This window comes from Culex quinquefasciatus, chromosome 1 (genome assembly GCF_015732765.1).
Source record: "Culex quinquefasciatus strain JHB chromosome 1, VPISU_Cqui_1.0_pri_paternal, whole genome shotgun sequence".
Classification (NCBI taxonomy): domain Eukaryota; kingdom Metazoa; phylum Arthropoda; class Insecta; order Diptera; family Culicidae; genus Culex; species Culex quinquefasciatus.
The window spans coordinates 50,382,071-50,402,672 of NC_051861.1; the positions used below are offsets into that span (position 1 = coordinate 50,382,071).

Consider the following 20,602-nt stretch of genomic DNA (forward strand, 5'->3'; position numbering starts at 1 on the left):
TTTCCTCAAAAATTTTGAACGAAAAAAAATCGTGACAACACCTTTAAATTTTAGTTTTAGACATAAAAATCAAAAAAATCTCATAGAAGTGGCGTGTATTTATGTTTCAGTGTATTTTTTTCAGAAGGCCCGTCCAATTTCCTACAAGTTTGTCTTTGACCACTTTTGGATACGACGCAATGGCTTCGAGATACAGTAATTTTTAAATTGCAAAATACAAAAATATTTAAATACCTTAGGCCCTTCTCAATTTTTTTTTTCGAGTACTATTGGCTCCATATACACAAAAATAACTTATATAGGCCTGGGATAACATGTCTAAAAAGTTTCATTGAAATCGGAGAGGGTCGGGTACAAAAGTATCAGAAAAATTCCTGATTTGAGCTGGAATTGCTCTTTAGCGAAAATGATGATTAGAGGATTCGGGAAAATTAAAATTCAAATAAACGGCAATTAGCGTGAGTGTCACTTCTGGGAAATGGCATTCGGGGAAGTGGCCGATTAGGTGAAATGGCATTCGGGGATATAGCCGATTAGGGGTAATGATATTCGGGGAAATGGCATTGGGGGATGTGGCTGATTAGCGGAAGTGATATTCGGGCATGTAGCCAGTTCGGGGAAATGAGCTAGACCCCCTATAAACATATAAAACACAATAGCTTATAGCACCTTTGAAAAAACTCTAGAATTGATTTAAAATGTATATGCCTTGAGCCTGGTCGAGGTTTAAAAGGGTTTGCAGAATGCTTTTTGCGATCTGTGGTCTTTTAATTATTGATTTGGTAAAAATCTTGAAATGCCCCATTTGATTAAAATGCAGAAAAAAAAGCGTTATAAAATGTACATATTCTACATTGGTTTCAAGCGATTCTATACAGCAAAAAACGTAATTAATCATTTGTGTGTTTCGGGAAAATAATCAAACAGTTTTTTACACATATTAAATATATAATTTTCAAAAATGTGGCGACCGCAAAAAGATAAATGAAGATTTTGCTCGGGTGACCACTTGTCTGGCCAATTTTCCTTTGCACTGTTCTCCACATGTGAAACACACAATCTCTGTTTTTCACATCTTCCATTCTCATAGTTCGTACATAAGTGGCGACCAGGGAAATCAGAAGATGTAGGCGCCCAAAATAATTGACAATCTAGGTGATGCTCTCTGCCACGCCAGGTTATCAACATTTTTAGAATTGGCTCTTGCACCTAACTGTTTAGCACTTCGAGCGCCCTTTAATGACGGAAAAAACATCATATAAAACTTCTTTCATGAAGTTTGGCTTGGATGGACTTTGTCACCCTTACAGCACCCATCACTACAATCACAGACTAGAATTCATTTCTAAAAGATAATAAAAATGGGCCGGCTTACATGAAGCCGGTGGTGTAGTGTTAAGTGTAGTTGGCTCTCACCCCAGTTGGCGTGGGATCAATCCCAGTCGGCCCCGGTAGCATTTTTCGAGACGAGATTTGTCTGATCACGCCTTCCGTCGGATAGGGAAGTAAAAGCTTGGTCCCGTGCTAACCAAGTAATTAGGTCGTTAGCTCAGTCCAGGTGTAGGAGTCGTTTCCCTAGGAAAAAACCTACTTCGGTATAGTAGTTAGGCTCACGGTTCAAAGGTCAGTTCGAATATTGGAGTTTAGAGGGCTTTTGTTAATTTGATTTGGTTAACCGCGGTGGATTTTCTTGAAATAAATCGAACTGTCAAAAATCCACCAAAGCATCTACCCATCTACTACATTGATCGCACAAAAATCTGTGGTACCGTCAGTGGGGGTGACATTGGGTCTGGGGGGTGAGATTGGGTCAAAGTGATTTTTTACGGATTTCACCATTTCTCAGATTCTTCTCAATTAAACTGAATTCTGTTAAAAGGGTTGTGTAGGGGACATCTTAATATGACTTCGCTGAAAAAATCTCGTTCCTAGAGCAAATCCTGTTATTTTGACAGCTGTCTAAAGTTGAGGTACGTTTTTGGCCAAAAATTACCTCTTGAAAAATCATGTTTCTAAATTTGTTGCTGGGATTGCTCAAAACTACCCAAATGTTTGAAAATCTCCACTTCAAACATTGTAGCATGTCAATACGATTCCCGCGAACAAGAAACACTGTTGGATGACTTGTTTTTACCATATCGTTGTATTTGAGCATCATTTTAGTTTCATTTGACCCAATGTCACCCCCTCTAAGGGGTGAGATTGGGTAAATTTTCAAACTATTGGCATTTAAGGTAGTGTTCATCAAAATCCACCATATTCTGGGAAAATGTTAGTAAACTGTCTAAGAACAAAGGGCTTTTGTTAATTTGATTTGGTTAACCACGGTGGATTTTCTTGAAATAATTCGAACTGTCAAAAATCCACCAAAGCATCTACCGGTGGATACTTTTCTACCACAGATTTTTGTGCGATCAATGTGGTAGATGCTTTGGTGGATTTTTGACGTTCGAATTATTTCAAGAAAATCCACCGCGGTTAACCAAATCAAATTAACAAAAGCCCTCAAATCTACGTTGGAAGATTTTCGATGTTATTTAAATTGTTTTTGTTATTAAGTAATTACGAGAGGTGTATCGTTTTTTGACCCATAGTCACCCCCACTGACGGTAAAAAAATATCCACCGGTAGATGCTTTGGTGGATTTTTGACAGTTCGAATTATTTCAAGAAAATCCACCGCGGTTAACCAAATCAAATTAACAAAAGCCCTTAGATGTAAAAAGAGTTTCAAGCCTTCGGACACCCTAGTTTCAAGTAGGAATCTTGCAATATTTATAGATAGGAATTAATCTAGAATACATTCATTGAGACACAAATCGCAGTTCTTAGCTTAATTTTGAATTCATGCATCTTTACTTTAAGGCCGTTGCAAATATTTTTCAAAGTTTATGTTGCTCAAAATAACCTCATAAACACTGGAAAATGAAAATTCGAAAAAAAGCGTTAAGATTTCAATCCAGAATTTTGGAAAGGACCGTGTTGCACAATCATTTTTAGGTATTTGAAGTTTACGTCCCTGTTGGGAAGGAGTTTGCGACCCGAATGCGAATCGGGACTGCAACGGCCGAGGCAACGGCCTAAACAATTGTTAAAAAAATGTCCATACAAAATATAGCGATATTATGAAAATTTTCTATTTAACATGTAAGCAATTTTTTTTTTTTGTAAAGATGATCAAAATATTAGTAAAATATTAATATTTCATCTAAAAATGGTTGTGTGGTTGTCTTTCATCCAGTTGCCCTAGGTTCGATCCTAGAAGGTCCCGGTGGCATTTTTCGAGACGAGATTTGTGTGATCACGCCTTCCGTTGGACGGGGAAGTAAATGGTGAACCCAGTCTAACCAAGAGGTTAGGTCGTTAGCTCAATCCAGGTGTAGGAGTCGTCTCCCTGGGTCCTGTCTCGGTCGGTCCAAAGGTCGTCAGCTCGAATCCCGGGGTGGATGGAAGCTTAGGTGTAAAAAGAGGTTTGCAATTGCCTCAACAATCAAACCTTCGCACACCTAGTTTAGAGTAGGAATCTTGCAATAGAAAACGCCAAGGCAATGCTGTAGAGCGAATAAATTGATTTGTTTTATTAAAAGTAAATTGAAAGGTTATGTCTGGATATAAATTTAAGTCCCCATTATTTTTTTATATTTTATTGAGAACTGCGTTGGAGGTCCCCTAGTCTTTTTTTCTTCATGCCCAGTTAGCCAGCAGCATTCGCATTACACGTCTTGTGAAGATCTACAAATTGCTTTCAAAACAAAATTAAAAACGTTACTTAATCCACCGGAAGGTGGTTGCTGCCTTCCTCCTAAAAGCCTTGCAACCACACACTACGAAAGCTTTGGCTAACGCTTACTTAGTAAAGACACTATACATCTGAGTGCTGCCATCTAGGTATGATAAATTTAATGAACCATTTGAAAGCACTGCAGTGTTTGTGTGCGTGCACTGAGCGTAAAGTTCCGACAGCTATCCGCCGGAGCTTTCAAATTATGTAAATAATGACCCTTTTTAGTATCAACCAAAACAGTTTTTCGAACATATCTTTTAAAGTACTGCACCAAGCCGGATGAAATTTAAAAGACTTAAAGAACCTGAAGGCAAATCCAAAAACATAGATCCGGACAAAATCGGTCGAGCCAGTTCCGAGAAAAGTGAGTGAGAAAAAAAATTCTACGTCCATCCACACGCACAGACATTTGCTCAGAATTTGATTCTGAGTCGATATGTATACGTAAAGGTATATCTGGGAGGTGTGGGACCTTAATCGGCTACACTGGAGAATCCCCAACGCCGGAACGCGCACCTCACAGAATGAGACTGTCGCTCTCCCGATCGTTCGCTGCACTGACAGCTAAGCCTAGCGCCACCCATGCGGTGGGTTCGGCACCAAGCGCCACCTTGGCGCATATTCCAAAGGGACTATGCCTTTACGGCAAACTGGTATCTCACATCCTCCTTCTTCTCCAAAAGACTTCAACTTAGGGATAAAAGAACCATTTTAGAAAAGGGAGTCAAATTTTAGAAATCATCACAATCAGGTGAAAACAATTCATATATTTAATTGTGCTCCTTAAATATCCGAGCTGTTTCGTGTTCGCATTACCCTCTTGGTCAAACCATTCCAGATAGCATCACTGCGTAACGCTGTTTCTCTACAAATAAAAATCATTCGTCCTCGGAATCATCAGAATTCAAACCACGAAACATAACATAAGTACAATCATTATATATTTCGCTTTTACAAGTCACTATCACCCAAAAAATCTAATCGCTATTTTAACTTTAAATTTCTCTTTACTACATTCCATCGTGGTCCTAGTCTAAACAATTGTTATCCATCAGCATTCAGACACTTTTTCAGTCCAGTCAAGTCTCAGTCCAGATTTTATTACATAGATCAATTCCCGCTCTGAATTTTATAACCAATCCTAACATTCAGACACTAAAAGATATCAAAGGCATTCTCCGGTCAACCTGCCTGCGAGCGCCTTACCACTCAATAACCCGTGGCACTGCAGCGGCGTCCCCATTCGCAAGAATTCGTTGCATTTCCTACGGTCTTCCAACCTCACAATAAGCAATTTAGCTTCCTGCAGGTGTCTCACCTCGCAAGAATTCCGAATGCATCAAAGCTTCCCAATGCATCAAAGCTTTCATCTGTAAGCGTCCTTGATTGTCCTCTTCTGTTAATAATCTCATTCGTAAACATAATTTTCCTAGCGGTTTTCCCAGTTTGTTTCGTAAACAGACAATCCCAAACGCCTTTTCCAGTTCGCAACCAGTCTGATTCGTAAACAGATATGTCTAAGCAGCCGTCCTAGTTCGGTCCATGAACGAACATTTCCAAGCAGCCATCCTAGTTCGATTCAAAACGAACATTTCCATACGGTCGTCCCGGTCCGCAACACGTCCGATTCGTGAACAGACATTTCCAAACGGCCTTCCTAGTTCGACTCGTGAACGAACATTTCCAAGTGGCCATCCTAGTTCGATTCGTAAACAGACATTTCCAAGCGGCCTTCCTAGTTCGACTCGTGAACGAACATTTCCAAGTGGCCATCCTAGTTCGATTCGTAAACAGACATTTCCAAGCGGCCTTCCTAGTTTGACTCGTGAACGAACATTCCAAGCGGCCATCCTAGTTCGATTCGTAAACGAACCTTTCCAAGCGGTCGTCCCGGTCCGCATCCCGTCTGATTCGTAAACAGACATCTCCAAGCAGCCTTCCTAGTTCGACTCGTGAATGAACATTTCCAAGCGGCCATCCTAGTTCGATTCGTAAACGAACCTTTCCAAGCGGTCGTCCCGGTCCGCATCCCGTCTGATTCGTAAACAGACATTTCCAAGCAGCCTTCCTTGTTCGACTCGTGAACGAACATTTCCAAGCGGCCATCCTAGTTCGATTCGTAAACGAACCTTTCCAAGCGGTCGTCCCGGTCCGCATCCCGTCCGATTCGTGAACAGACATTTCCAAACGGCCTTCCTAGTTCGACTCGTGAACGAACATTTCCAAGTGGCCATCCTAGTTCGATTCGTAAACAGACATTTCCAAGCGGCCTTCCTAGTTCGACTCGTGAACGAACATTCCAAGCGGCCATCCTAGTTCGATTCGTAAACGAACCTTTCCAAGCGGTCGTCCCGGTCCGCATCCCGTCTGATTCGTAAACAGACATCTCCAAGCAGCCTTCCTAGTTCGACTCGTGAATGAACATTTCCAAGCGGCCATCCTAGTTTGATTCGTAAACGAACATTTCCAAGCGGCCGTCCCGTCTGATTCGTAAACAGACATCTCCAAGCAGCCTTCCTAGTTCGACTCGTGAACGAACATTTCCAAGCGGTCGTCCCGGTCCGCATCCCGTCTGATTCGTAAACAGACATTTCCAAGCAGCCTTCCTTGTTCGACTCGTGAACGAACATTTCCAAGCGGCCATCCTAGTTCGATTCGTAAACGAACATTTCCAAGCGGTCGCCCGGTCCGCATCCCGTCTGATTCGTAAACAGACATCTCCAAGCAGCCTTCCTAGTTCGACTCGTGAATGAATATTCCAAGCGGCCATCCTAGTTCGATTCGTAAACGAACATTTCCAAGCGGCCGTCCCGTCTGATTCGTAAACAGACATTTCCAAGCAGCCTTCCTAGTTCGACTCGTGAACGAACATTTCCAAGCGGCCATCCTAGTTCGATTCGTAAACGAACATTTCCAAGCGGTCGCCCGGTCCGCATCCCGTCTGATTCGTAAACAGACATCTCCAAGCAGCCTTCCTAGTTCGACTCGTGAATGAACATTTCCAAGCGGCCATCCTAGTTCGATTCGTAAACGAACATTTCCAAGCGGCCGTCCCGTCTGATTCGTAAACAGACATCTCCAAGCAGCCTTCCTAGTTCGACTCGTGAACGAACATTTCCAAGCGGTCGTCCCGGTCCACATCCCGTCTGATTCGTAAACAGACATTTCCAAGCAGCCTTCCTTGTTCGACTCGTGAACGAACATTTCCAAGCGGCCATCCTAGTTCGATTCGTAAACGAACATTTCCAAGCGGCCGTCCCGTCTGATTCGTAAACAGACATTTCCAAGCAGTCTTCCTAGTTCGACTCGTGAACGAACATTTCCAAGCGGCCATCCTAGTTCGATTCGTAAACGAACATTTCCAAGCGGTCGCCCGGTCCGCATCCCGTCTGATTCGTAAACAGACATCTCCAAGCAGCCTTCCTAGTTCGACTCGTGAATGAACATTTCCAAGCGGCCATCCTAGTTCGATTCGTAAACGAACATTTCCAAGCGGCCGTCCCGTCTGATTCGTAAACAGACATTTCCAAGCAGTCTTCCTAGTTCGACTCGTGAACGAACATTTCCAAGCGGCCATCCTAGTTCGATTCGTAAACGAACATTTCCAAGCGGTCGCCCGGTCCGCATCCCGTCTGATTCGTAAACAGACATCTCCAAGCAGCCTTCCTAGTTCGACTCGTGAATGAACATTTCCAAGCGGCCATCCTAGTTCGATTCGTAAACGAACATTTCCAAGCGGCCGTCCCGTCTGATTCGTAAACAGACATTTCCAAGCAGTCTTCCTAGTTCGACTCGTGAACGAACATTTCCAAGCGGTCGTCCCGGTCCACATCCCGTCTGATTCGTAAACAGACATTTCCAAGCAGCCTTCCTTGTTCGACTCGTGAACGAACATTTCCAAGCGGCCATCCTAGTTCGATTCGTAAACGAACATTTCCAAGCGGCCGTCCCGTCTGATTCGTAAACAGACATTTCCAAGCAGTCTTCCTAGTTCGACTCGTGAACGAACATTTCCAAGCGGCCATCCTAGTTCGATTCGTAAACGAACATTTCCAAGCGGTCGCCCGGTCCGCATCCCGTCTGATTCGTAAACAGACATCTCCAAGCAGCCTTCCTAGTTCGACTCGTGAACGAACATTTCCAAGCGGTCGTCCCGGTCCACATCCCGTCTGATTCGTAAACAGACATTTCCAAGCAGCCTTCCTTGTTCGACTCGTGAACGAACATTTCCAAGCGGCCATCCTAGTTCGATTCGTAAACGAACATTTCCAAGCGGCCGTCCCGTCTGATTCGTAAACAGACATTTCCAAGCAGTCTTCCTAGTTCGACTCGTGAACGAACATTTCCAAGCGGCCATCCTAGTTCGATTCGTAAACGAACATTTCCAAGCGGTCGCCCGGTCCGCATCCCGTCTGATTCGTAAACAGACATCTCCAAGCAGTCTTTCTAGTTCGATTCGTAAACGAACATTTTGTTGAAAAAGCAAATTTCCGATTGATAAGCCTTTCTACCGTTGACAGCTTTTATATTGGCATAATTCGTCAACCAATCTTCAAAAATTGGTCAATTTTTGTGACGATATTAAAATTGTCTGGATCGTCAAGGGTTAGTCCCACAATTTGCCAAAAACGTGGTGAATTCTGTGGATCATCTAGGGTTAACCGCGTCTTGTCTTGTTTTCACAATTTTCATCCCTTACTGTATGTCTGCATCGAGGATTCGCCGCTCTCATTCCTCCCCGGTCCATCTCCACTCACAAAACCCGTAATTTCCAAGCAACTCACCAATACCAAGACACCAATGGCACGAGCTCCGCTGCTTCCTCTCTTGCAGTAGAAACAAAGACACTTACTCTTCCGCGTGTTGGGGATTCTCCGGGGATAAAAACAGGTTCTATCCGTTTTCACCGGGGTCCCGGTGATAATCCGGCAGGATCGCCATTGTGGGACCTTAATCGGCTACACTGGAGAATCCCCAACGCCGGAACGCGCACCTCACAGAATGAGACTGTCGCTCTCCCGATCGTTCGCTGCACTGACAGCTAAGCCTAGCGCCACCCATGCGGTGGGTTCGGCACCAAGCGCCACCTTGGCGCATATTCCAAAAGGGACTATGCCTTTACGGCAAACTGGTATCTCACAGGAGGCTTATTTAAAAAGTTCATTTTTTGAGTGATTTTATAGCCTTGCCTCAGTGAGGTGAGGAAGGCAAAACACTACACTGTTTCCGAGAAATCAACCAAATAAAAAACGTGACGCCTTCGCGTAAACGGGGGTGTTAGTGAACTACAAAAAACGAAAGACGTAATATTGCTGCGCTACGCAGTATCTCTGCACTTTCCCGTTTAATTTTTTGTGGACAATTGTCCCAATTGCCTAGAATTTCAAAAAAAATGTCCATTCGGTTTATGGACGGCCCTTTGTAGGTTACAACCCAACATTCCAAGACTGCAATACAGTACTTGTTCGGTAACTGGGCTGAGAACGTAGCCCAGTAACCGTGCTGTCCCAGTAACGAATGCTGCTCGTTAACTGGGCTGAACGAAAAATAACGAGAGGATCACCGATGCATAATATTTTCCAGAAGAAATATAAAAATAAAAGTTATTCTAGATAGATAGTGTGACTTGAAATTAAATAAAAGCTTGAATTTTTTTTTTTTTTGCAATTCCGTCGTGAAACTACTTAGGGGAACTATACCCTTTCTAAGCCTATTTCTATTATCGGCCTATCAGCACTTTGATCATGAATTACAGCTTTCATAAAGAGTTTTTGACTGTTCCAAAGCAATAAATAGCTCAAACAAAAGTGAGCAAGCAACTCTTCATTGTTGATACATCTGAAAATGTTGATTTTATAGCGAAAACGGCAAAAGTGATGAGAATTGGTCGAACGGCTTAGAGTGATTAAAATGGGCATATTTCCCCTACTTTTCCTGTCATTGTTGAACGACGAAATAGCCCACTTTTCTGTACCAAAAATAACAGAATCGAATAGCAACACTTTTCAAAATAAATGCTGAAAAGTTCTACTTTTCAGCACTCAAATGGGTGCTGAAAAGTTGAACTTTTCAGCACTTGTTTCGAAAAGTAACACTTTTCAATATTTTTTTGATTTAAACGATTTATTGACAAAATACATGCAAATTTGACATAAAATTTCACTCAGTGTTTTTTTTTTTTTGGAATTGCAAAAAATGTTGTACACTCAACCTCCGGTGGTTGGTCACTTTTTCGTTTGACACTTTTTAGTTTGGACCCCGTTGGTTTGACAAAGTCAAACTAAAAAGTGACGAACTGTCACTTTTTACACGGCGCTCACTCACACTATCAAAACAAACGTTTGGGAGTGTGTGTGAACTCCGTGTAAAAAGGGTGTCAAACTAAAAAGTGACCCCGTTCGTTTGACAACAGTTGGTGTCAAACCATCGGGGTTTGGGTGTATGGAACTCGTTGCAAAACTTGATTTTTTCAGCACTCTTCGTATTTATCCATCTCGGTGAACCACGTTGGATAAATGTACGACTCGTGCTGAAAAAATCCTCTTTTTGCAACTTGTTGCATAAACTACTATTATTTGTTAAACATGATTTTTGCATCCCTCGGTCATTTCGGTTTGTTTTGGTTTTATGACGTTTGTCGGCTTTTTAACTGGGCTACGGCCCAGTTAAAAGGCAGCCCGGTTAAACAACGCCCAGTTACCGAACAACTACTGTATAAGGTTTGACGCCGACTCGGTTTTGAGGTTAGAAATTTGACAGCTTGGCTGCATTGTTTACATTTTTTGCACGTGTCTGTAAAAATGTGTTTGCGGGTGCTCTCGTGACGTAAAGCTGTAAATCCTAATTTGGCACCATTTTGCTCGGCAGGTTAATAAATTTACACGATCTGTTTGAAATGGCGAATAGGGCTTTCTTTTTTTCGAAGTATAACCGAAACGACAGTTGTAGGATTTTAAAGCGATACTGATTTTTTTTATTATTTATTCAAAGTGGTTTCCATACATTGCGACCTTACTTTACACCGTTATTTCCCTCCAGTTATGTCCCGCTGTAATTGTTACTTTCACGTTTTTTGTTTGTTAATGAGTGTGTTTGCATTAAAACGGAATATTTCCTACATCTTAAAAACTAAAATCGTAGTTGGTAAGTTCAGCATTTTGTCAGACTTGTCTTGTCTATCTCTGCGCCAGCAGTTGAGTAATTTTGGAGAGTTTGAGAGAACATGAAAGATGATGGGTTTGTTTGCGTTAACCGGAGTAACGCTGAAAGTGTCTTGTGTGCTTGTTATGGTTAATCAATGTTGAACTTGCATAAAACGCGTCTGCCTGCCATGATTACTGTTTGGAAGTTAAGTTTACGTACATGTGTGTACAATACAATTAGTTCATGAACTTGTTACCCTGAGGCTTCCGCGCTCCGGCAAACAGCTCAATGTAGCGCGAGCCCATCTTTTCCTTGTGCTTCTTCATGGCCTTCATCGCTTCCTCCACGGTTTCGAAGTAAGCGTTACCCTCGCCGGACGGGCGCCCCCTCGAGTCGTACTCGATGTTCGCCTTGACCGGTCTCAGCGGCATGAAAAAGTCCTGAATGTCCTGATCGTCGCAGCTGAACGGCATTCCTCGCAGATGCACACAGAACAGATCCTGCTCGGCGCTGCAGAAAAAGTCATTGCTGGAGAAGCCACCGCCGCCACCACCGCCGTTGCTGCCAAAGCTGTTGCCGCCACTGCTAAAGTTGCTGTAGTTGTTGCCTCCAACCTGGCCCCCGGAACGGAACCCACGGTCCGAGCTGAAACCGCTCGAGTTTCCGCCACCGAAGCCGCCGCCACTACCTCCGAAGCTGCTGTTGCTTCCGAACCCACCCGTGCTGTAACTTCCGCCGCCGCTGCCGCCCATGTTGCTGCGTCCCGAGCCGTAGTTGGTTCCGCCTCCCCGCTCTGTGGAAAGAGATCGAAAGAGCCGTGTTGTTTTGTTTTTCTTGCTTCCTTCGCAATTTTTTTCACAATTCGGTTGCAATTATTGCATTGAGCGCTGATGAGGACCATTTGAGTTTTTTAAGGCTGGCGGCTTGTTGTTAGCAGGTTGTTTTGAAAGGGGGGTTTTATCGAGAGACTACTTTGAAATTGATTTGATCGTGTCGAGCAATGTGCAGTTGGGATTTTCAACTGGGACAACAATGATGCCTAATCCACCTGAAATTGCTTAATCGGAGTTCTGGCCACGCTGTCAGAAGATATCAGCCTTTTTTCAGGTGGATTAGCAACACGATCGAAATGCAAAACAAAACGGACACGACAGGAAAACGACCACCCTCAACCTCGCGTTTCAGTGAGTTGTTATTGATGGAAACACTCTGCCAACTTACTCATCTGATCCTGCAACAATCTCAAGAGGTCAATGTTGCTCGTATTGTTGGCCAACCCACCGGATGAGTACATGTTGCCGCTGCCATTACCGGTCCCACCGCCGAGCTTATTTCCGGACCCGTATCCGGTGCCGCCACCGCCATTTCCGTAGCCGCCATCGTCTCGGTTGTTCCAGCTGTTGCCTCCGCCGCCGCCCATCGAGTTGTCCGAGAAGCTGTCTGCACGGCCGGAACCAAAACAAAGAGAAAGATCGTTATTACACCTGGGACGAACGTGAAACAACCATCAAGCGCTCGAACCTGATCCGCGTCCGTAGCCCTGGCCGGGCGGGAACCGGTTGCCGGCACCACCACCGCCCATTCCACCGCCGCCGCGATTCATGTTTCCGTTGCCTCCGTCGCCGCCAAAGTCGTTTCCGCCGTCGTTGCGACCGTACGGAGCCGGACGGCGTGCCCGTTTTTCGGCCCACTTCATTTCACGAGTGCTGCTGCGGAACAGCTCAATGTACCTGTGTTCCGGATCGCAATGGAGAGAGAGAGAGAGAGAGAGCAAAAAGGGGGAAGAAAGCGAGAAAAAGAACTGTTAGAAGGTTTGGTTTTGAATGTTTGGGGCGGCTTTCTTCTTCCAGAACCATTTTTTTCGGTCATGTTAGAATCTATGCACTTGAACAATTTCCAGTGCAGATCTTGATGTTTTTTTTTCTTCAAAAGTAAACGAAATCAACCAAGTGAAAACTATTTAATAAATTAACAGAAAACTTATGTTTTATACGATTCGGTACCCACTCCAGGTCTTCGGTTTGTTCAGACTAACCCGTGACATTTACAACTATTTTAGCAGATATTTCGTAAAGACAAATAATTTCACGCATCTTTGAGGTTTTTTAAAAACTTGCTACAATTGTTTGACTTTACACTATGTTAGAAAGTTGTTCGATTTTCTACGGAACCCTAGTTCATGCCAGCCCAAGGAAAAAAACACTCCAGTCTTAAGTTTAAGCTAATAATTACCACGAACCCAACTTTCGTCGACTTCTTATGAAAAATGTTAACTCAAGATTTAAAAACAAAGACAAATCCAAAATTAAAAGACTAAATTCTACCAGTTGAAAGAACTCCCAAACTTTAAAACAAAAGAGAGATAAAGACTCGAAGTTAAACACCATTGCAAATCGTTGCAAAATCTTGCCTGGCACGGCTCTGTTTCTGTTTCACTGTTTGAATTTTGTTGTTACGCAAAGAAAAAGTAGTTTTTTGATCCACCCACCTGCTCCCAATCTTCTCTTTCTGTTTGTTCATCGCCTGTTCGGCATCGGCTTCCGTTGCAAACTCTACAATTGCCTCCCCAGATGCCCGTCCCAGCTGATCCGTTAGCAAAAGAATCCCATTAATGCCATTCTTTATCGTCAACCCTGTTGTAACGTAACGGTAAATGTGTGAGATTTTTTGTAACATTTTTGAAGATTTTTCTTTCGGTTTTTTTTTTTTTCGTTTTCGGCGAATCGTGCGTGTCCCACACCGGCCCCACGGTCGTTGATTTCCTAGGAATGATACCCCGCAATAAAACACGCGCCCTTTTCCCGCAAATTAGAAGAAACATTTGGTACGTGTAAAGTTGGAAAAGAGCATCTTTGTGGTTAGTACTGGCAAAAAGCGCTTAAAAGAGCAAAGAGTTGGGTCGCCCACTCACGGTCCACGCAGTAGAACTTTCCCTCTCTCGCGAGTTGCCTCCGCTGTTTTGTGTACCTTCTCCCAGGAAATCGGCCACACGCACCCCCGCCCTCGCCACGCTTACTCACCAACAAAGAACCGCTTGATGTCCTCCTTGGTACAGCTCCAGGGCAGGCCCCGAAGCTTCAGCACCGGACCGCCGTCCTCGTCACCCTCGCCATCGTTAACAGCCTGCTCGTACTGGTCCTCGTTGGCTGTAAACACCTCGATGTACCGATGCCCGATCGTGGCCTTGTTTAAATCCAGCGCCTTAATCTGGTCATCCAGCGTCGGAAGCCGCAGGTAAGCCTCGCCCGTCTGGCGCTTGGTCATCGCGTTAATGCCGATGTGGACATGCTCGACCTGGACGCCCTGCAGGAAGTCGCGAATGTCCTGCTCGGTGATGTTCCACGGGAGACCTCGCAGCCGGATGTAGAACGCCGACGAGTCGCCTCCAGCGTTTGCGGAATCATCTTCGTACGACATGCTGCAAAAACAAGAACAAAATCTCAGCAACCTTTCAAACTGTTTCCCAGTAAGACAGAGGGAGGGCGAAGAGGAAAGGTAAATTATTTACCCCCCACCCCACCACAGACACGCAGCAGGCCGGGCAAAGCACCGGAAAACGGCGCAGAAAAGAAACCGAAAAAAAATGCCACTTGTGAAGCGACGCCATCTTGGCAAACATGATGCGTTCGGGAGAAAAGATTGCAATTTCGAGCCACATGTTGGGAAAATTTGCAAATTTGTGCGTTTAAAACGCGAGTTAGATAATCATAACTTCATATTAGTATGAAAAGCGAGGAAAAAGTTATTAAAAACAAAGTTTCATGGCAATATTCTACTTTTCTCAAGCAATGCAACGACACCTCAAATTACTTACTTTTACTTGGTTTTCAGCAACTTAGTAACAAACTCAACCTTCTCCAAACAATCACTGAGCAAGCTAATGCCACTTTTAAGTACTTTTCAGCAACTTTTGCAGAAATTAACGACCACACTGCACGGAGGCTCCCGTGAAAAGCGAACCAACGCCGGCAAAGCACACGGATGGAATAATGAATGAACGGCGGGTGCAAAAAAGATACGAAGAAAATGTCGAGGCAGCAGAGCCAGAGGTACACATTGCACGCACACAAAGGTGTACGGGTTGACAACCGGATGGCAACACGGTACAGTTAAACATCACAGTTAATCGTGAAATTAAAAGTGAGAGTGTGTGCTAGAGAGCCACACTCTCACATGGAGTTAGACTTTCTGTGAAGTTGCTGCGAAGATTAGCATAGAGTTATCTTCGTGCGCATGTATTGCGTGTACGTATACGAAAAAGATTGAGGTTAAATTTTGTATCCGCCAGCAAAACAAATGAAGTGCTAGTAGCAAGCTTAGATAACTCTACACCCTTACCAAAAATCATGATTTTTTGAGTTCCAAATCCCACTTTTCATACAATTTTTTGAGTTCAGGTACTACAACCATAAAAATGGTTATATGGGTTGAACTGAAAAATTCGTATGAAAAGTGGGATTTGGAACTCAAAAAATCATGATTTTTGGTAAGGGTGTACACTCAAACCCCGATGGTCAACCAACGGGGTACAAACTAAAAAAAGTGTCAAACGAAAAAGTGACCAACCACCGGGGGTTGAGTGTACACTCAACCCCCGGTGGTTGGTCACTTTTTCGTTTGACACTTTTTTAGTTTGTACCCCGTTGGTTGGTCAAAGTCAAACTAAAAAGTGACGAACTGTCACTTTTTACACGGCGCTCACGCACACTATCAAAACAAACGTTTGGTAGTGTGTGTGAACTCCGTGTAAAAGGGGTGTCAAACTAAAAAGTGACCCCGTTCGTTTGACAACAGTTGGTGTCAAACCATCGGGGTTTGAGTGTATAGAGCTTTATGACGTTTCGCGTACGCACACTAGCGCACCATTTGATTTTGCTGGCTGGACAAAATTTAACCTCAATCTTTTTCGTGTACGTACGTACACGTAGTTATCTACGTGCGCATGTATTGCGTGCACGTACACGAAAAAGATTGAAGTTAAATTTTGTACCGGCCAGCAAAACAAATGGTGCGCTAGTGTGGGTGAGATCGGGCTTAGATAACTCATTCCAAATAAGTGTGCTGGAATCAAATTGCCACAGTTGATCAAATCTGTCAGCTGTACACTGAAAAAAAAAATCTCTTTTCAGTTCTAAACGTCAGATTACGAACGTAAACATTGCTCTCGTAACTCGTTCGGTTAGTTAAATTTTGTTCTTGAAATAAAATTAGTAAAATAAAAGCATTTTACAATGGCTCATAGTCGTTTGGAGAAAATTGGTACGATTGTGACAAGGTGCGTGCATGGTATTAGTTGAATCGTCTTTGAATAAAAAGTAATTTCGATTCGTTTCCTCACAGAACCCAGGGCCTGCTCCGTTCGGGCGCCATGAAGTGGGACGATCGACCGCTGTGGTACGATGTTGTGACCGCGTTTCCACCAAAGGAGGAACCACGCTATGACCGCCCGGCACCCAACGTCGCCGTCAGGCCGATCTTTTATGCCGAGGACAAAGTCCGTGCCAAGTTCCAATCGAGCAACCGTACGCAGTACATAAGCAACATGTCGGACCTGCGGAACAAAACTCCGACGCAGCATTTCATCGAAATTCACCAGAAGCTAGCGGGACAGGGTGCGCTGGACAGTGAGCGAGTATTCGAAACCGCCCAGGAGCTTCTGGAGCAGAAACTGGGCGAACTTAGACAGGAGAAATCGGCGGCGATAAATATTTTGCCGGCTCCACAGCAGCCGGAAGCGAAGGGAAAAACTGTACAGTTGCAGGATATATTCAAAGAATAAATAAATTTTCTGTAATTATTAGTATTGATTTATTTTATTTTTGAGGATCTTACTCAGACCTCCGTTATAGCACAGTACGAGTGTTACACACATTTTTAACTTCAAAATTAAAATCTTGACTGTAGTTTAAAAACACGCAGAAAAATGTTTTGTAGAATCAGCCTGTACGAGGTTTGATTCAACAAAATATTTTGTTGAATATAATCAACAAAATTTTTGCATTGAATCAACTCTCAAGTTTTGTTGTTTCAAATCGGGCTTATTTGTTACATCTAAGCTGTTTTTTGTTGTTCAAAATTTGACAGAAAGCACGTTCAAATCAGATTTTTGTTGAAGCAACGTCGATTTTTTGTTGAAACAAACCTGATTATTTTTTTCAAAATGAGGATAGTGTTTCAATTGAATTGACACAATGTTTAATTGAAATAATAATAGTCATTATTCATTGATATTTGCATATTTTTATTTCATCGAAAAGAAAACAATTCAATCTGGTCCTCCAAGTGTTGCACCTTGTTCGGTCCGAGTGCCGTTTCGCAGCTTTTTGACCGCACTTGGTGCCACCGCCGCCTCCTGATGAACCAACGAGTTTGTTAAGTTGCCTCCCGCGTTGAATGGGCCATGTTGCCATTGACGTTCCGGTGAACCGTGGTTACGTTGTTTTCCGCCAAGGTCTGCTAGGATGGAAAAGCATTAAAAAAGGTCATTTGAAGTAAAATGCTAGAGCGCTTACCAAGCATGTTCCGTCGAGGGGTTGGGGAGTTTCTTGCAATCTGCAAAACTTGGTTTGTTCCGCCTTTAACTCCCAGAGATGGCTGGTGGTGTCCTAGCTGATGGAGATGAAATCGGCCCAAATATCGCACTAACTTCTCGCATTGTATAACACTTCGCTCACCGCAAGCGATGAGATCAAACACACGAACGGAATTATCGCACGGAACGGAAACTTGTTCACTGGCCACTCTGATCTAAACCAAGAAAAACTTAACATTTTGACGTATAGCGGGCACGTGTGAACAGCAATTAATTTAATTAAAATCAAAAAGTTTAGTTAAGTTGATTCAACGCCGATCATGGTAGAATCAACGCAATAATTTTGTTGATATTTCCATAAAGATTTGACAAAATACACAGTGTAGATTCAACTCAAAATTTTGAGTTGTTTCAGTTAGTTTTGAGATCTGTTTCAACAAAAAATCGTCAAGTGAAAACAACAAAATATTTTGGTTAGTTTGTAGAAATTGTCTCGCAAAGTCAACCTCAGATTTTTTAAACTAATCTTAACAGCTTAAAATGAAGTTTGGAAACTACAAAATGGCGCACATCGGGTAGTTAAAGATTTAGAATCAACTACCCTAGCTGTTATTCAAATTTGGTGAATATCTCCCTAAGCGCTTCTTCATAAACTCGATCAATATCGAGGACAGTTCGGACCGAACAAGGTGCAACACTTGGAGGACCAGATTGAATTGTTTTCTTTTCGATGAAATAAAAATATGCAAATATCATTGAATAATGACTATTATTATTTCAATTAAACATTGTGTCAATTCAATTGAAACACTATCCTCATTTTGAAAAAAATAATCAGGTTTGTTTCAACAAAAAATCGACGTTGCTTCAACAAAAATCTGATTTGAACGTGCTTTCTGTCAAATTTTGAACAACAAAAAACAGCTTAGATGTAACAAATAAGCCCGATTTGAAACAACAAAACTTGAGAGTTGATTCAATGCAAAAATTTTGTTGATTATATTCAAGAAAATATTTTGTTGAATCAAACCTCGTACAGGCTGATTCTACAAAACATTTTTCTGCGTGTGTATTGGAAAAATTTTCTGCACGGACCTAGGATTTCGAAGGCTATAATGGGGAGAGCACTCTTCAATTCAATTTTTATTTTTCGAGATAGCATATTACAATTTTGTTTCTTTTGTGCTTGTATAGAGATTTGGATTTTCCTTACAACTATGAATGTTTCAGATACTGACTTGGTAGCATAGGAATTGTTTGTTTCAAATCTTCAAATCTAGGAAAAGGGTGGTAAAAAACCTAAGGGAAGAGCACTCGTCTCAAGAAATGTGGACGGGGTTGACTAGAATCGAACCTAGGATGACTTGGGTGACAGGCAACCACATTTACCACTAAATCTTAAATGTTATCCAATTACTGGCTTTCAGGAACCGGGAAAGTTATTGGATAACGTTTAAGATTTAGTGTGGTTGCCTTTCACCCAAGTCACTAGAGGGTGACGAAGGAATTGAGAGTTGCATTTTCAAATTTCCAGGAAATACTCGAGACCTGGAAAAATTGAAAAAAAAAAATTACTTTCATCAAACAGTTTTTTTAGTATGTCAAATATTTTTTTTTTAAATTTAAATATTAGACCTCTGCAAACATTTTTAATTATTGACAGCTGGACTAACAATCCAAAGGTCACTTCGAATCCCGGGGTGGATGGAAGCTTAGGTGTAAAAAGAGGTTTGAAATTGCCTCAACAATCAAACCTTCGGACACCTAGTTTCGAGTAGGAATCTCGCAATCGAAAACGTCAAGGCAATGCTGTAAAGCGAACAATTAGATTTTTATTTTATTTTTAAATTCAAAGCGCTAACAATGCTTTTTCTGCTATAACAACAATTTACAAAAAAAGCACTCGTTTGAATTTAATTATAATTTCTGGGACGGTCTGCTGAAAACCAAATTACGATTCAATTCTAGTGTTACTAGTACAGTACTTGTTCGATAACTGGGCTGAGATTATCGCCTAATTAACTGGGCTGACCGAAAAATGACGAGGGACCATGAATGCATAGTATTTGATATGATTCTATGACAATTTCCGGAATTCCATTTCCCGGAATGGACGTTTTCCGGAATGGACATTATCCGGAATGGACGTTTTCCGGAATGGACGTTACCCGGAATGGACATTATCCGGAATGGACGTTATCCGGAATGAAATTTCCCGGAATGGACGTTTCCCGGAATGGACATTTCCCGGAAAATTAGTTTTTTTTTATATTACCTGATATGAGAATGAATGGAATCTTGCCTACTCGCTTACTTGTGGTTAAGAATTATTTAGTTTGTACCCCGTTGGTTTGACCTAGTCACATTGAAGGAACTCGATATTTTGACAACAATATGAATGCTAAATACATAAATGATAAAAAGAAAGTGAAATGTTCGGACATGAACAATAGAAGCAAGCGTTGTCTATTGAAACAATACTTTATCAACAACCACGAGATGTAACAATATAGATCGATAGATATTAGACAAACACTAGATGTTTCTAACATTCTTTCAATGTTTTGTTATGTAAGAATTTGTCCTTCTTTTGTTAGTCAGTTGACTTTGTGAATAAATTCTACCAATTTTTAGTTGGTATTCAAAGAAGGGCAAACCTCAAGAAAATAAAAAGCTTTTCAGAAAATCAATGTGTAATGTGTCCTGTCAAGAAAACAAATAGCTTGAGTGTATTTTTAAAGAATGAAAAACCTCAAGGAAGTACACATTACGCATTGATTTTCTGAAAAACTTTTTATTTTCTAGAGGTTTTCCCTTCTTTATAATAACATTTGGTAGAATTTAGTCACAAAAATCAACTGCTTCGCACAAGAAGGGAAATCTCTTACACGAAATTCCATCACATCGATTAAAGATCGTGGATTTTTAAAGAAGGGAGAACCTCAAGAAAATACACATTATACTTTGATCTTCCGATAGCTTTATTTCTTGAGATTTTCCCTTCTTTAAAAATACACGATCCTTTATCAAAGTAATGGGATTTTATGTTTTATGTCCCTTTTTTTGTTAATTCTACTAAATTTCAACTAGTTTTTGGTTAAGGAACTCTGCACTAAAAAGAAGATTTTTTTTTTTAAAGAAGGG

At 42.1% G+C, this 20,602-nt stretch overlaps 2 protein-coding genes across 3 annotated transcripts; one reads left to right on the forward strand and one right to left on the reverse strand.

Annotated features, from left to right (window-relative positions):
- Positions 1-10,728: 10,728 nt before the first annotated feature.
- Positions 10,729-14,931, reverse strand: LOC6035337 (heterogeneous nuclear ribonucleoprotein H3). Of its 2 annotated transcripts, none has more exons than XM_001845497.2 (6): positions 14,741-14,931; positions 13,947-14,344; positions 13,415-13,559; positions 12,448-12,656; positions 12,148-12,366; positions 10,729-11,719 (listed from the first exon to the last, which is right to left on the reverse strand). In XM_001845497.2, the coding sequence occupies exons 2-6, from the start codon at positions 14,341-14,343 to the stop codon at positions 11,163-11,165; spliced, it is 1,527 nt and encodes a 508-aa protein (XP_001845549.1). In that variant the 5' UTR covers position 14,344; positions 14,741-14,931; the 3' UTR covers positions 10,729-11,162. The 2 variants fall into 2 exon arrangements, with proteins under 2 accessions (XP_001845549.1, XP_038104403.1); XM_038248475.1 differs by having other exon boundaries at positions 12,208-12,366; positions 14,741-14,930.
- A 1,134-nt stretch (positions 14,932-16,065) lies between these two features.
- LOC119765159 (probable 28S ribosomal protein S23, mitochondrial) lies at positions 16,066-16,729 on the forward strand. Its single transcript, XM_038248484.1, has 2 exons — positions 16,066-16,201; positions 16,267-16,729. Exons 1-2 carry the CDS (start codon positions 16,158-16,160, stop codon positions 16,703-16,705), a joined length of 483 nt encoding a protein of 160 aa, XP_038104412.1. The 5' UTR covers positions 16,066-16,157; the 3' UTR covers positions 16,706-16,729.
- The last annotated feature ends 3,873 nt before the right edge of the window (positions 16,730-20,602 follow it).